The sequence below is a fragment of the Vigna angularis genome, chromosome 9 (genome assembly GCF_016808095.1).
Source record: "Vigna angularis cultivar LongXiaoDou No.4 chromosome 9, ASM1680809v1, whole genome shotgun sequence".
Lineage (NCBI taxonomy): Eukaryota > Viridiplantae > Streptophyta > Magnoliopsida > Fabales > Fabaceae > Vigna > Vigna angularis.
Window position 1 is genome coordinate 27,668,067 of NC_068978.1, and position 14,545 is coordinate 27,682,611.

Genomic DNA, 14,545 nt, shown 5'->3' on the forward strand with positions numbered 1-14,545 from the left:
GAGATAAATCATGTAATGTAAATGGTTGCAAATTGTACAACAATATGTTTTGGACACAATTGTATAACATTTTACTTGTCTTTATATTGTTAACAATGTTCAAGACACCTTCTCATACATTTTGGAACATGTATTTACAATCTCAAGCCATGTATTGATGATTTCAACTATTTCAAACTAATAGTACAAGTTGATAGGGCATTTTTATTCGAAAATATCATAACAATTTTGTTAACTATAATTGGTTTAGATAAAAATCGAAACACATTTTCTTTAGCTTTTAAAATTACTGAAAGTAAAATAGAGTAAGTTACAATATGATTCTTTCAATTGTTGTAGGCATACATCACATCTCAACCAAATATATGTATGATAACTGACAAAGGAACAATCATATTGTTATCATCATCAAAATCTCCCTAAGTTGGTTTGGGAATGAGATGATATTGTCTCAACATACTATTGCATCAATCATAAAAAAAATTATGAGTTGAAGAAACAACTAATAAACATTAGTATATTTATTCCTTAACTTCCATTGCTTAATATTGAATCAATCACAATTTATTTATATAATTTTATTTATTACATTGCCATAGGTTATGAAATGAAACAACCCACTTTTCAAGCTAAGTAAACAATAATGAGATTAGAATTATGATGAGTAGTTTCCTATATAAGATAAAATACCTTTAGAAAAGTTAAATATATGTACATATGACAACAAATCTAGCCAAGTGCATGAACTTTATTTTAAAGAGAACACCATCCTTATCTATTTGTGTTCTTGCTAAAACAACTTTAAAAGAACAAAATCATAGTTTGTTGAATGAAAAAACAAGATAGAATACGAGGAGTTTATCAATATTTTGAAAAACATTATTAATTTATTAAAAAGAAAGTGAAAATTCATCATTTGTTATGCTCAAAGATATAATCGACAAAATTCAAAGTTAGATGTTTACAAGATAGCCACTCCCCAACTTAGACACCGACTTATATCATTCACAAAATATAAAACGATTGATAATATGATTATTATAATTCTTATATTGATCTAATCTACATCCTCCATAATATTTATAAGGTTTATAGGATACACTTTTATCCAATTTAAAATAAAAATTATGAATATATTTATAAAAATTAATTTCAGTATATAAAGAATTAGACAAACTCATAATCTCTTAAAAATAAATTAACCAATTCTAATAAATAAAGAATTAGACAAACTCATAATCTCGTAATGAAATAAATTAACCAATTCTAATAATTATAAGACGACTCTTTCTCATATTAAGTTTGATTACTTAACTTTTAATATATATAATTTATTCTTATAAGTATAAATTATAATGCAATGTAAATATCTTATAAAAATAATACAATAATGTGACATACTCAAATGAACCAATATCTATAATTAATTATTACTATATAGATTGACCTAATAATAATAATTTATATTTCTTAATCAAATAGTGTATATAAATTGATTATTGACTTATGGATCCAAGAATTTTAACGGTGATAAACATTTACAGCTAAAACTAATAATAAAATATCATTAAGATTAATTGAAAATAGTATGTTAAAAAAGTATACTCTTAAATTCTTAAATAAAAGCACATTCAAGAATTTTTAGTTAGAAAAAACAGTATCAAAAAATAAAATACACACCTATATTTAAAAAGTAATATTAGTTAGCTAAATCTGGAACCATCCTAACCCTGAATTCTCGAAACTACCCACACACTCTGAAACGCTCGCTGTAGAACTCTCTGGAACCTCTCCTCTTCTCACCTCCCTTTTAAACCCTCTTTCCACTTTGCCCTTTCCCTATTCGCTTCTCTCTTAACCGCTAACCACACAAGCCTTCTTTCTTCCGTTCTCCGCAATTTAACACATGGACGAAGATTTCGACATGCCGCCGGCGGATTCCATGAACGACGATTTCGACTTCGCCGGCGCCGACGGCGGGGACATTGACCCTCCCGTTCTCAAGGTTGGTGAGGAGAAGGAAATTGGAACACAGGGCTTGAAGAAGAAACTCCTCAAGAAAGGTGAAGGATGGAACACTCCTGAAGTTGGTGACGAGGTTCAAGGTACCACTCGTCCCCCCTTTTTTTTTTCTGAACTAAATATTTTTTTTTTCAGAAATTAATTAACTTGCGAGACACTGTTAATGTACATTTTATATTGGGCGTGTCACCTCTCTTAATTCAAACAAATCTTATTCTTTTTTATTTTCACGTTGTTTAAATTAGCTTCTAAGTGTTTTATAATAAACTTCTCCTAATTACTTCTAGAAGGGAAGATAAATGCTGGAGATCTCATGCTCTCTCTCATTCATATATATATATATATGTATGTATGTATGTATATGTATATGTATATGTATATGTATATATATTGGTCTTGTTTGGATTTTGTGAGGTTGAGATAAGAGTAAATTATTTATTTTTGAACAAGTGCTTCTAGAAAGGAAAAAGAAGAGAAAAATAGGTGATTTGACACTCTTCCTTAGTAAAAAAATTAGCTTATGATCATGTTAAAGAAATGTAGAGAAGTTACATGTAAGAATTTCTACATATTAGCTTTAGCTTTCCTTATTCATAGGGATGTTTTAACTCGTAAGAGAAGTTTGTCCAAAGACGTGCCTGATTCTCTTTGGTTACGTTTTCATTTCTTTAGCATTTACATTTCGTAATTTTGTAAGTTACTTTTCTGTGATTAGCTTGATAAAAACACGCGGCTACACACTTTTAATTGTCTGTTGTAGTTTTGTTTTGTTTTGCATGATCTCTAATTTCATTTTCTTATATTCTACATTTCCATTTGCATTTGTTGCATTTCCATTTCTATATTTGTTACATCCCTGTATTCTGATTGAGAAATGGTAGTCGTTTAATGATTTATTATGGGTGGAAATTTATGACGTAAGATATTTAATGAATTTTAATCACAATTGTGGCTTTTAGTTAATTTTATTTTAAAGTAAAGACTATGGAAGAGTGACTTAATTATCTAAAAGATTGTGTTAGAGAGTGTGTAACTTTGCACTTTTTTTGCCTAGCATGTTTGAGTTTCTTGTTTTTTTTTTTCTTTAATTTCTTAATGATTTATTGGATTTTAATTTTTTGTAGTTCACTACACTGGGACGTTGCTTGATGGCACTAAGTTTGATTCCAGCAGAGATAGGGGAACACCTTTCGGTTTCACACTTGGACAAGGTGAGTTTCTTTATTATTTGAGAACTGTGGGGTGCTGTGATTTAATGCGTTGGAAGTTCGAAGAGTATGTCTGTTTGATTTGTTATGAAGTGGGGACTTAGCTATTAGCATTTCAGTGTGTATTTTAGGAGTTTAAATGAGGCTGTCGTTGTGATGATCAATTTGGGAAATTACTGTTGAATGCATAATCATGATTTGATGGTATCAATAACTATTAATAGGAGAGTTGAATGAACACTGTATGTTTGTTTACACTTTATTTTTTGGAACAATATATTTTGTTTTGATCGGAAATTTGGAAAACACTATGTTTCGATGTATTGGTGCCTCGGAAATGCAGGGCAAGTTATTAAAGGATGGGATCAAGGTATTGCAACTATGAAGAAAGGTGAGAATGCCCTTTTTACCATCCCAGCCGAGCTAGCGTATGGTGAATCTGGTTCTCCTCCAACAATTCCCCCCAATGCAACTCTTCAGTTTGACGTGGAGCTGTTGTCTTGGACTAGTGTTAAGGACATATGTAAGGATGGAGGTTTATTTAAGAAGATAGTTACTGAGGGGGAAAAATGGGAGAACCCCAAGGATCTTGATGAAGTTTTAGGTATGAAGTATGAAATATTGTTAAATATTTAATTTTTCTATTTTGGTATTATTCAAGTTTGACTAAACTATGAATGCATTCTTGCTGTTGCAGTGAATTACGAAGCACGTCTTGAAGATGGGACTCTAGTAGCAAAATCTGATGGAGTGGAGTTCACAGTCAAAGATGGTCAGTGCATGCTAATTTTGTCACGCTGTTCTTGTTAAATTGGGCTTTTCTGTGATTGTACATTAATGTTTACTCTATTACAGGTTATTTTTGTCCTGCTTTGTCAAAGGCTGTTAAAACCATGAAGAAGGGAGAGAAAGTGATTTTGACTGTGAAGCCACAATGTAAGTTGTCTGCTAAAAGTTTTGGTACCTATTGGAAAACCTTTCTCTGCTTTTATCTTTTACTGAAATGGAGATAAATATAATTAGTCATTTACCTATTTAGTTGAAATTTTTATGCATTTATTCATCTATTTTGTAGATGGATTTGGTGAGAAGGGTAAGCCAGCACATGGTGATGAAGGCGCTGTTCCTCCAAATGCATCATTGGAGATTTCTCTTGAGTTAGTTTCTTGGAAGACTGTGTCAGAGGTAACTGATGACAAGAAGGTCATTAAGAAGATCATCAAAGAAGGGGAAGGATATGAGCGTCCAAATGAGGGGGCAGTTGTGAAATGTAAATACTTGTAATTCTTAATCTGGATGATAACCTTTTCATTGTTCATGGATTAGAACATGGTTTTGATGTTTCCTTACCTCCTTTTGCATTCTTGTAGTGAAAGTAATTGGTACGCTGCAAGATGGTACCTTGTTTTTGAAGAAGGGTCATGATAACGAAGGGGAGCTGTTGGAATTCAAAACTGATGAGGGTAACTCGAAAAATGTCTCAATGTTTTCTCTGCTTCACACCATTTCATTCATAATGCTAACAAATGTGTGTTATGGGTTGAGCAGAACAAGTAATTGATGGGCTTGACAGAGCTGTGTTGACTATGAAGAAGGGTGAGGTGGCATTGTTAACTATTGCGCCTGAGTATGGTTTTGGCTCATCGGAGTCTAAACAGGAACTTGCTGTGGTTCCTGCTAATTCTACTTTGTATTATGAGGTTGAGCTAGTATCGTTTGAGAAGGTAAGTTAATAAAAATCAATGGTTTGCAACTATGCATTGATCTTGTGCTTCAATTTTACATGCTTTTTTTTTGCCTGTTTTTGTTCCCATATATTAAATATTTGCATTCTTTTTCGTGTACTTAACTGAATTAGCATGATCAATATGAGTGTTGAAGTCGAAGTCCGATGAAGTTCTCTACCGAATAATAGTTGATATTGTTGTCTCCTTCCAGGAAAAGGAGTCATGGGACATGAACACACCAGAGAAGATTGAAGCTGCTGGCAAGAAGAAAGAAGAAGGGAATGCATTATTTAAAGCTGGTAAATATGCAAGAGCTTCTAAAAGATATGAAAAGGTAATCGAAGATAAATTAAACACCATTCATCATTCATTCTCCTCCATTCCAATGCGACTTCTGAGGCATTCTTACTGTCACAGGCTGTAAAGTTCATAGAATACGATACCTCCTTCAGTGAAGAGGAGAAGAAGAGCTCCAAGACCTTGAAGGTTGCCTGTAATCTAAACAATGCAGCGTGCAAATTGAAGCTAAAAGATTATAAACAAACAGAGAAATTGTGCACAAAGGTGTGACTGCAGTTGCTGTATTCCCATCTGATAATTATGGTAAAATTTACAAACGTGAAAACTGATTTTTGATTTGGACCCGCAGGTACTGGAACTTGAGAGCACTAACGTGAAGGCTCTCTATAGAAGGGCCCAGGCATATAGCCACTTGGCTGATTTAGATTTGGCTGAATTTGATATTAAGAAAGCTCTTGATCTTGACCCTGACAACAGGTAGATAATTTGATGAATTTAATTGAATAAACTGATTGGAATGATTAGAAGTTGCTAAATCTTGTATTTACCTTGAATTTTACTTAAAGATCATATTTATTAGAGTCATGGATATGTTATAGTATACGAATATTTACTCATATTTTATTTGAATCACTATTGTTGGCTATGATAGGACGATAGTTTGTGAATGGGTTTATAACTTCGAATATCATCTATTTGTATATTGAATGATTTATCACTTTTTATATTCAGTGGTTTTTTTGTAAAGACACTTACATTTGCTTTTGATTTATAAACCAGGGAAGTCAAGCTTGAGTACAGGACCCTGAAGGAAAAGATGAAGGAATACAACAAAAAAGAGGCAAAATTTTATGGAAATATTTTCAACAAACTGCATAAGCTAGATTCTTTGGACAATAACGTGAGTATTCTGCACTCTAGTTTCTCTTATATGTGTGCCTAACATATATGTAGGTACACATCTCCGAGTTTTCCATTTCCGACCTTCACATTCTAATGTTTGAATTTGAATCTCTCTCCGAGCTTTTTAGTTGTTTCATCCCTCAAACCAATTAGAATTTTTCAATTTTTCGTCTCAATAATCTGAAGTTTAAAGGGACAAGTACTGTTAAATAAATACTCTTAAAAAGGAAAAAGATAGGTTCTAATTGTGTAAAAGAAAATTTACATGCAACAATTTATTGAATAAAATGCTCGTGTTGTTTTATGTTCTTTACTATATATTATGCCTGTTTATGAAAAAGACGTTTACCGGTGTGTGTGTGTGAGTGTGTGTTTTGTGTGTATTTATATGTATTCACGTGTTACCGAGTCACTTGTTTGTGTGTGCTACTAAAGTTAACTTAATTGGAAAATAGTATATATCTAGTAGTTGTAACTTGGTTCCAAGTTTGTGATTAGTGAGATAAAGTTTGAGGTTTGGTTTTGTTTTGAACCGAGTGTTTTCTAACTTACCTTATTTGTTTAATGTTTGAGATACAGAAAGCAGAGTCGAAGGATGCCCAACCCATGAATGTCGACAGCAAGGCATAAACATCATGGAAGTTCATCTAATTTCTAGGGTCTGCTTTCTTATTATTATTTGTGGACATTTGGAAATTATGATGGATTATGAAATGTGATTCCGGACAATTTTTGTTTAATTGTTCTGGGAAAATGAAGTTCTAATAATCAAAACCAAAAGTTAGTTATGTTTCTTGAGTCATAAGTCTCTTATGCAAATTATTATATATTTTTAATTTATTTAGTCTAAAATGTCTATATATTTAATTTAAATCAATGTCCTATTTAACAAAATGTCTAGAACAAAATAAACATTTTTATAGTTAATTTTTAAATGGTTTATTTAAAATTGAACATTTAAAAGTAAAATGTGTATATAATTTCACTGAGTTTACCAGTTTAATTTCCTGTAAATAAGCTAAACATCGAAGTATGTAAGTTTAAAATAATAATGGAAAGAAACAATCAAATGTTCAACGAAGAATAATACAGAATAGACATGAACATTTTGAAGAATAAAATAGACATGAACATCAAATTGAGTCTTTGATAAAGAATAATGTGTATAGAAATTGAATCTGAAATGTTATTATTATTTTTATTTTGGCTTTACGAAAATTATTGACGTTTATATTTATCAATGACTTACGGTGGTACATGTTTATGAGATGTTTTTCTATTTGTAAGTCGGTTTCTCATGACTTCAATACCTTATAAATAGTTGTGTTGTTTTTTATTTCTTTTAGCTTTTTTAAGGATTAACCATATTTTTTTTAATCATTATGAAAACGTATCTAGTGTTTAAATTAATTTTTTTCAGAAATTATGTTTTAATTCATTATAAAATTTGCTTTATCATATAAAAGATATCTTCCATGTTCTAGGTTGAAATTATGTTTTACACTACTTTTTACAAGATACAAACCAAAAGTTATAATTTAATTTAGAAATGAAACATAATGTTTTAAAATAGGTTGAAATCCATTAAATGAAACCACCTTCAACACAGGTAAATGTCTATTTGTTCAAAACATCAAATATCTCAATGTTCTTTATTTTCTCTTTTTTATTTTACTAACAACATGAGAGAAATAATTGCGTTATGATATTTATATATAATTCATTTAGTTTTTTTTTTCAACACTGTTCAAAAGAATATCTTTTTCTCATTTTATTATATACTTATATTCTCTTGAACAGAAATAGTTTTCCTTATATAATCTAATTGTTGATATTTAAATATCTTTTTCTTATTTTTTTCTTCTCTTTTTAATAACAACTGTCATTTTATTATCAAAATTAAAGAGCAAGTGTATGTATATTTCTCACTTGAAAAAAACCTTTCAAGATAACAACTAAAGCAAGATAATAGAACTCCTAGACTTGAAACATAAATCTTTAATTAAATGTAGTGATTTATAAGATCTTTTTACATATGCAAGGGACTTGACCAAGAGTAAACAAGAAAAGAAAAATGAGTTAGCTTCGTTAATCCTAAAGTTAATCATGATTAGCACATACAATTCCTTGAAATTAAGGAATGCTCATGGGTAATTTCTTAAATCTAAAAGTAAATTAATGATTGATCCTTTTAAGAGTCATCTATTTATTCCCTCAAGTTTCAAACATCTCTAAAGTTTCTTTAAATTCTATAATACTCCAAGTAAACAACGCAAACAAAGAATATACTATGTACATGTCTATTTGTCGTTTTATCTTGTTTTCCATAATTCGAAGTTTTTCTCGAAATTGTTTTTATCACTCGCTATATATTCTTTCTTTCTTGCATTTATTTCTCTTATTTTCTCTTCTTCATTTTTAACAAGTTCTTTCTCATTTTTATTTATATCAGACTCCAAAATGTATAAATCATTGTTTAGGACTCATCTATGTCATTCCTCTCAAGACTCAATCTCAAAACAAAATGAATATAGAATAAAAGAAAAACCATTCAATCTCCTATTTATTTTAATAGGTCACTTTGGATTAAACTTCTCCAAATTTGTACTTCATTCACCCTTTAACTCATAATTTATTAGACCTCACTTTAACATATAGGATTTGCAATATTATTAAAATTAGCAATCCTATCATACATTAATAATATATAATTATAATTAGACAACAACAAAAATATTTTAAAGCTCTAATTTGAAAAAAAATTAAAACTTGTGTCCCGACAAATCTTTTATTAAAGATTTTCATTTTATTTTTTTACGTATGTCATTGTCTTTTATTTTTGGTATAATTACATATATTATAATTAGACAACAATAAAAAGATTTTTCAACGTTAATTTGGGAAAATTTTTTGAGAAAATTTAAAACTTTTGTCCCGAACAAATCTTTTATTGAAGATTTTCATTTTTTTTTGTATGTAATTGTCTTTTATTTTTGGTATAATTCGATCTAGATCTAACATATTCACTCAAAAAACCATAAAAATAATTTAATTAAACATAAAATTTCTTTTTTGTAACATCTGAAAACTAAAATTAGGGAAAGAAAAGAAGATCAAAATCACAAAATAGAATTTAACTATGATAAAAATGATAATATTTGTTTTACCTATTTCTTAGTTTTGTTTTAAAAAGAGCTCCAAATTGGTCCTAGACAATTAGTTTGAATTTAAATTGGGCTTGATTCTGGGCCGGGAGAGTGGAGTTGGATCAGCAAAAGGTAGGGTTTCGTTTGTTGAAATATATAAGGCGTAATATTAGGGTTTTTTCAGGGAGCCAAGAAGCAGAGAGATACAATACAGAGTGTGTTGTTGCTTCTTCGCCACAACTCAACAACATGGGTCAGTAGATGCTTCCCTCAAATCTTTCTTTCGTTGATATTGCAAACGAAAACCCTAATTCCATCTTTTCTAATGGGATTTCTTATTCTTCTTCTTCTGAATCAGGTATCTCCAGAGATTCTATGCACAAGAGGCGTGCCACTGGTGGCAAGAAGAAGGCCTGGAGGAAAAAGAGAAAGTGTGTGCCCCTTTTGCTTTATTTATTTCATTGTTTTAGTTTTGTTTCGTGTCCATCTAAATTTGTGTATTTGAATTTAGTCATATCTCTCTTCTTTTACACTGACTAGACTAATGTTGTTGCTAGTAGTGTGAGATATGTGTGTGTAGGAGTTTTTGGTCGTTTTGATTATTACGATGTTTTGGGATTTGTGCTTGGTTTTATTTTGGGGATGACGGTTTGAAATTGAAATTGTGTCTTTTTGCGTAGATAAGGTTGTTTTTTCAGTGGAGATTTGAAATGTAATTCTGTGTGTAATTGAGCGTATAGCGTATCTAGATTTAGTTGTTCTTCGATTGAGGTTTTGATGGGATAAGGGGAAAATCAAAATTGTACTAGAGAGTCGTGTTGAACTTTGGTGCTAAATTGTGAAACTGTTTCAAATCTTAATTTGATTTCTTTACACTGCTTGCTGCATTTTCATTACTCTGTTTTAGCTAGATTTGGACGGTCCTTGAGTAAAATCGAGAACTTCCTTTTGGCTATGCCTCCCCTTGTAATGCTTTTTTATTAGCAATTGTCTGGTGCGTGGTTCTGAAATTTTAAGAAATGGATTATTGTACCGTGTTTTTTTTTTCATTTATGTCAAATACAGAATCATCGAGTGGAGAATTTAGATACAACAACTAGGAGAATATAGGATTTTTTACTTTGAACAAACAGTGACTGAATATAGTGCTTTACATTTATTTAGGTTTTTGGATCTTTTTACTAATTGTTTTGATACCATTCTTAAATATCCCCTATATTTTTCTCATTATATTTTAAGCAGATAATTACCTGTTTCTATTTTGATAAACGTAATTACAACATGTTATAATTATTATACTACACATTTTTGGCATTTTTTCTAAACCATGATGATATACTCTATTAATTATTTTTTATTGGTGGTTTCTGATAGGTATGAGCTTGGTCGCCAGCCTGCTAACACTAAGCTGTCAAGCAACAAGACTGTCAGGAGGATCCGTGTTAGAGGTGGCAATGTGAAGTGGAGAGCACTGAGATTGGATACTGGAAACTACTCTTGGGGAAGTGAAGCTGTAACTCGCAAGACTCGTATACTTGATGTGGTATACAACGCCTCAAACAATGAGCTTGTGCGTACTCAGACCCTTGTCAAAAGTGCTATTGTTCAGGTTGATGCCGCTCCCTTCAAACAGTGGTATCTTCAGCACTATGGTGTTGACATTGGTAGGAAGAAGAAGACAGCTGCAAAGAAGGATTCCGCAGAGGTTGTGCCTTTGGAACATTCCCTTTGTGTTCTATTATTTTGTGATACGTTTTTCTTAATCGACTCTTTATGCTCTCATAACATAGAGACTCTTTCTTGTCTTCGGTTCATTGGATACAGTATCTGAACTATAATATGTTCTGAAAAGTAAATTATGTGTATATAGTCTAGCAGCCATAATATTCTATCTTTCAATATTTTCTCAGTCTGATTTGACATGATAGCTAGGATGTAATGAATTGCATTGCTAAACAGTGTTTTATAGACTATTAAAATCTGATGTGTTTCTAGCTGGTTCAAGTTACTACTTGCGCAACACCTATTTGTTTTTATTAGGAATAAATATATGGAACATTATAAAAGCTGATACCTATTTATCTATCTTGGGATTTAATCTGCAGGAGGGTGACGCTGCAGCAGCAGAAGAAGCCAAAAAGAGTAACCATGTGCAAAGAAAACTAGAAAAGCGCCAGAAGGATCGCAAGCTTGATGCTCACATTGAGGAGCAGTTTGGTGGTGGTCGTTTACTTGCTTGCATTTCCTCTCGACCTGGTCAATGTGGCAGATCTGATGGGTAATTACTTGAATTGTCACTATGCTTAATGTGTGTATAACGAACCACTTTCATAACTATTTCCTTTTTTGCTGGGTTATGCAGCTACATTCTGGAAGGTAAAGAGTTGGAATTTTACATGAAGAAACTCCAGAAGAAGAAGGGGAAAGGTGCTGCCTGATTTTAGGTTTTCCCCAATTTTTATATATGGCTTTAGTCGTTTTTATTTGTTGCTGGTACCATTCATGCAGATGTTTTGTGCCACAGGACATTTAGTGCAAACTATCATCCTAGTATTTCAAATTGACACTTAATTTTGTTTTTAACTGTTTTTTGCTTCTGATGAGTTACAATTTTATAAATGAATGTCTTTTAATCCTTATTGTTGGGGTAGTCAGGGAAGGTGTCTTCAATATAAATGTGAAGATATATCAGATAGGTTCCTCTCTTTTTTAAAATAAGCAGTATGATTTAATATTAACAATCTTATTTAGATTTTATTTAGAAATAAGAATGAAGCAAAATCATGAATATCAGTTTATTGGGTGATTTCTGAAAAAAATTGTTTCTATTTTCCTTTAAATGTGACGGGCTAAATTAATATTAATGTTTAATATCCATCGAGGTTTCGAACTCCCAGCCTAAAAGTTTGGTTATCATTGTAAAAATAACTATTCCCAAATCGTATACATCATCAATTGTTTAGTAAAACCAAAAGCACTAAGGTAGAATACTTAACCTATATTTAAGAAATGAAGATGCATGCATTGAATACTTCACTATTTAATAAATAGTTACCAACACCATAGAAAATTAATATTTCTAAAAGCAACGAGGGTTGTACATTCCAAATGTCATATCCCGTTTCTCAAATCTTTTGATTAAAAAAAGAAAGGGAAAAAGGATGAAAGGAGGAGAAATATTAATCGCACAAGTGATTATTGTTTTCAAAAACAAAAAATTGCACAATTATTAATTTAGTTCTGATTAAAAGTACACTCGTTGAGCAGAGTTGCTCTTTGATGGAATGTGAATTTGATGAGCGGATTACGTAGATATTCGAAATTCCTTATTATTTTCTTATATAATTTAGTGGAGTAATTTTTTTTTCTGCATAATTTTGTCGAGAAAGTTGATGCAGTTGAAATTCGTTACATATTTATTCATGATTTGTTAAGTGAAGCCTATTTTATGTAACATATAGAGGAAATTTCTAACTTCCTATTCTAGATCCGTTTAGCAAAATAAGTTAAATGTATTGATCTTATAAGGACTTTGCATTTTTTTGGATTTTACATGAAAATCTATGGCTGTTACAAAATATAATCCGTTTAAGCTATTGAATATTTTGAGGTGTGTGGACACCACATGACTATTGGTTGTGATATTGCATAATACAACAATAAATAAAATCCTTTCGTCACTTCTTCAATATTTGTTATTTTTTTTTATATATTTGATAAATTTTCTTATTTTCCTTTAATTCTTTAACAGTTCCCGGATCAAGGAGATTGGTTAATCAAAACTTTAACAATAAATGATGAAAATGTATATTGGATAACCCCTTGATAAATCTAAGATCTATATTTTCTTCGGTGATTTTTTGTTGGTAAGACAATTTTTGGTGTATCATCAATGTCATAAATAAAACCGTAAACAACAGTAAACATAGAATCATAATCAGAAATATAGATCAAACAATCACTATAGTTCATAAATATATACTAAATTAAATCAAAATCATAATCGTTAAAGGTGGAATAATCCAACTAGTTGTAAAATAAATTCACATAGAATGCTTAAGTATAATTGATTCCTTAAAAATCATTTTCAGTGTACATCTACTCCAAATAAAGTAAGGTTTCAAGAAAAAAGGTAACAATTCTAATTTTCATGTTCACATAATCACACAATTTAAAATATTTCACACTCTTATAAGGTTATTATCAAAATCTCACTTCTTATAAATTATCAAAATCTAACTTCTTATAAGGTTATTATCAAAATCTCAAAAATATGAAATCAGTTTATCCTACAACATAACCTTAAAAGATATTTTAAAAAAAAGAAAACGAAAGTAGTTTCAAAATGCATTTAAAAATACAACATTTATTCTTCTCACTAATCTTGGTAAGAAAATAGGAGAAGGAAAATGTAAAAAATGGTTAAGTGTGGAGATGAACTGTACAATACAAAATTCTAGAAAGGTTGGATCTATTCTAAGGAAGGAGGTTAGATCAAACTATAGAGAACTTTTAGTTAGTGACTCTCAAGAGTTTAATGTTCTAAAGTAATCTTAACAAAGTTTCACTAAACATCAAGAGTGCTAGTAAAATGATGGAGATCTCTTCATTTATAGGAAAATAGATCTCTCTTGACGCTAATGAAAACTGCGATATGCTCTATTTTCATGCCTTGATTCATGGATTAGATGACATGAACACCTCATGTTTATGATGCTTTAACCCATGTGCAAAATGTGCTAAACATGTTGTGTTCTAAAAGGAAGAACATTATATAAAGCTCGACAACCTGACCTTTAGAGAGGAGCTTGATAGCCCAACCTTTAGAAAAAGTTCGACAACCCGATCTTCAAGATGAACCTTGAGTGTAAGAAGACATGTCAGCTTAAGAGCCTGGTTGAAACATGAAAACCTGATAGGTCGACCTAAGAGCCTGACAAAAAGCAGGAGAGCTCGACAAGTGACCTAGAAAATCACTTGGAAACAAGAAAGCCTTATAAGTTGGTCTAGGAGTCTGAATTGAAGTAGGATAACTCAGCCAAATAAAGAAGAGCTCGGTTGGAACAAGGAGAGCTCAACTGGTAACGAAAAAAGGTCAACATACAACTTAATCCACAAATATAAGATCCAAAAAATACAAGACTCAAGAAATGTATAAGACACCCTATACAATTTTACGTTATTTATATATTCAGAGACAAGGAAATTAAAATTAAATCTAGCCATGTTGTATGTTGTA

The 14,545-nt window shown here is 30.8% G+C and overlaps 2 protein-coding genes across 2 annotated transcripts; both read left to right on the forward strand.

The window, feature by feature from the left end:
• Positions 1-1,720: 1,720 nt before the first annotated feature.
• On the forward strand, positions 1,721-6,948 carry LOC108347713 (peptidyl-prolyl cis-trans isomerase FKBP62-like). The gene is made up of 13 exons (XM_017587131.2): positions 1,721-2,105; positions 3,147-3,233; positions 3,574-3,834; positions 3,928-4,002; positions 4,086-4,166; positions 4,306-4,500; positions 4,601-4,693; positions 4,779-4,954; positions 5,169-5,291; positions 5,375-5,521; positions 5,607-5,734; positions 6,038-6,158; positions 6,740-6,948. Exons 1-13 carry the CDS (start codon positions 1,907-1,909, stop codon positions 6,788-6,790), a joined length of 1,737 nt encoding a protein of 578 aa, XP_017442620.1. The 5' UTR covers positions 1,721-1,906; the 3' UTR covers positions 6,791-6,948.
• A 2,453-nt stretch (positions 6,949-9,401) lies between these two features.
• LOC108346252 (40S ribosomal protein S8-like) lies at positions 9,402-11,945 on the forward strand. Its single transcript, XM_017585276.2, has 5 exons — positions 9,402-9,559; positions 9,665-9,737; positions 10,681-11,011; positions 11,412-11,584; positions 11,669-11,945. Exons 1-5 carry the CDS (start codon positions 9,556-9,558, stop codon positions 11,742-11,744), a joined length of 657 nt encoding a protein of 218 aa, XP_017440765.1. The 5' UTR covers positions 9,402-9,555; the 3' UTR covers positions 11,745-11,945.
• Positions 11,946-14,545: the final 2,600 nt, after the last annotated feature.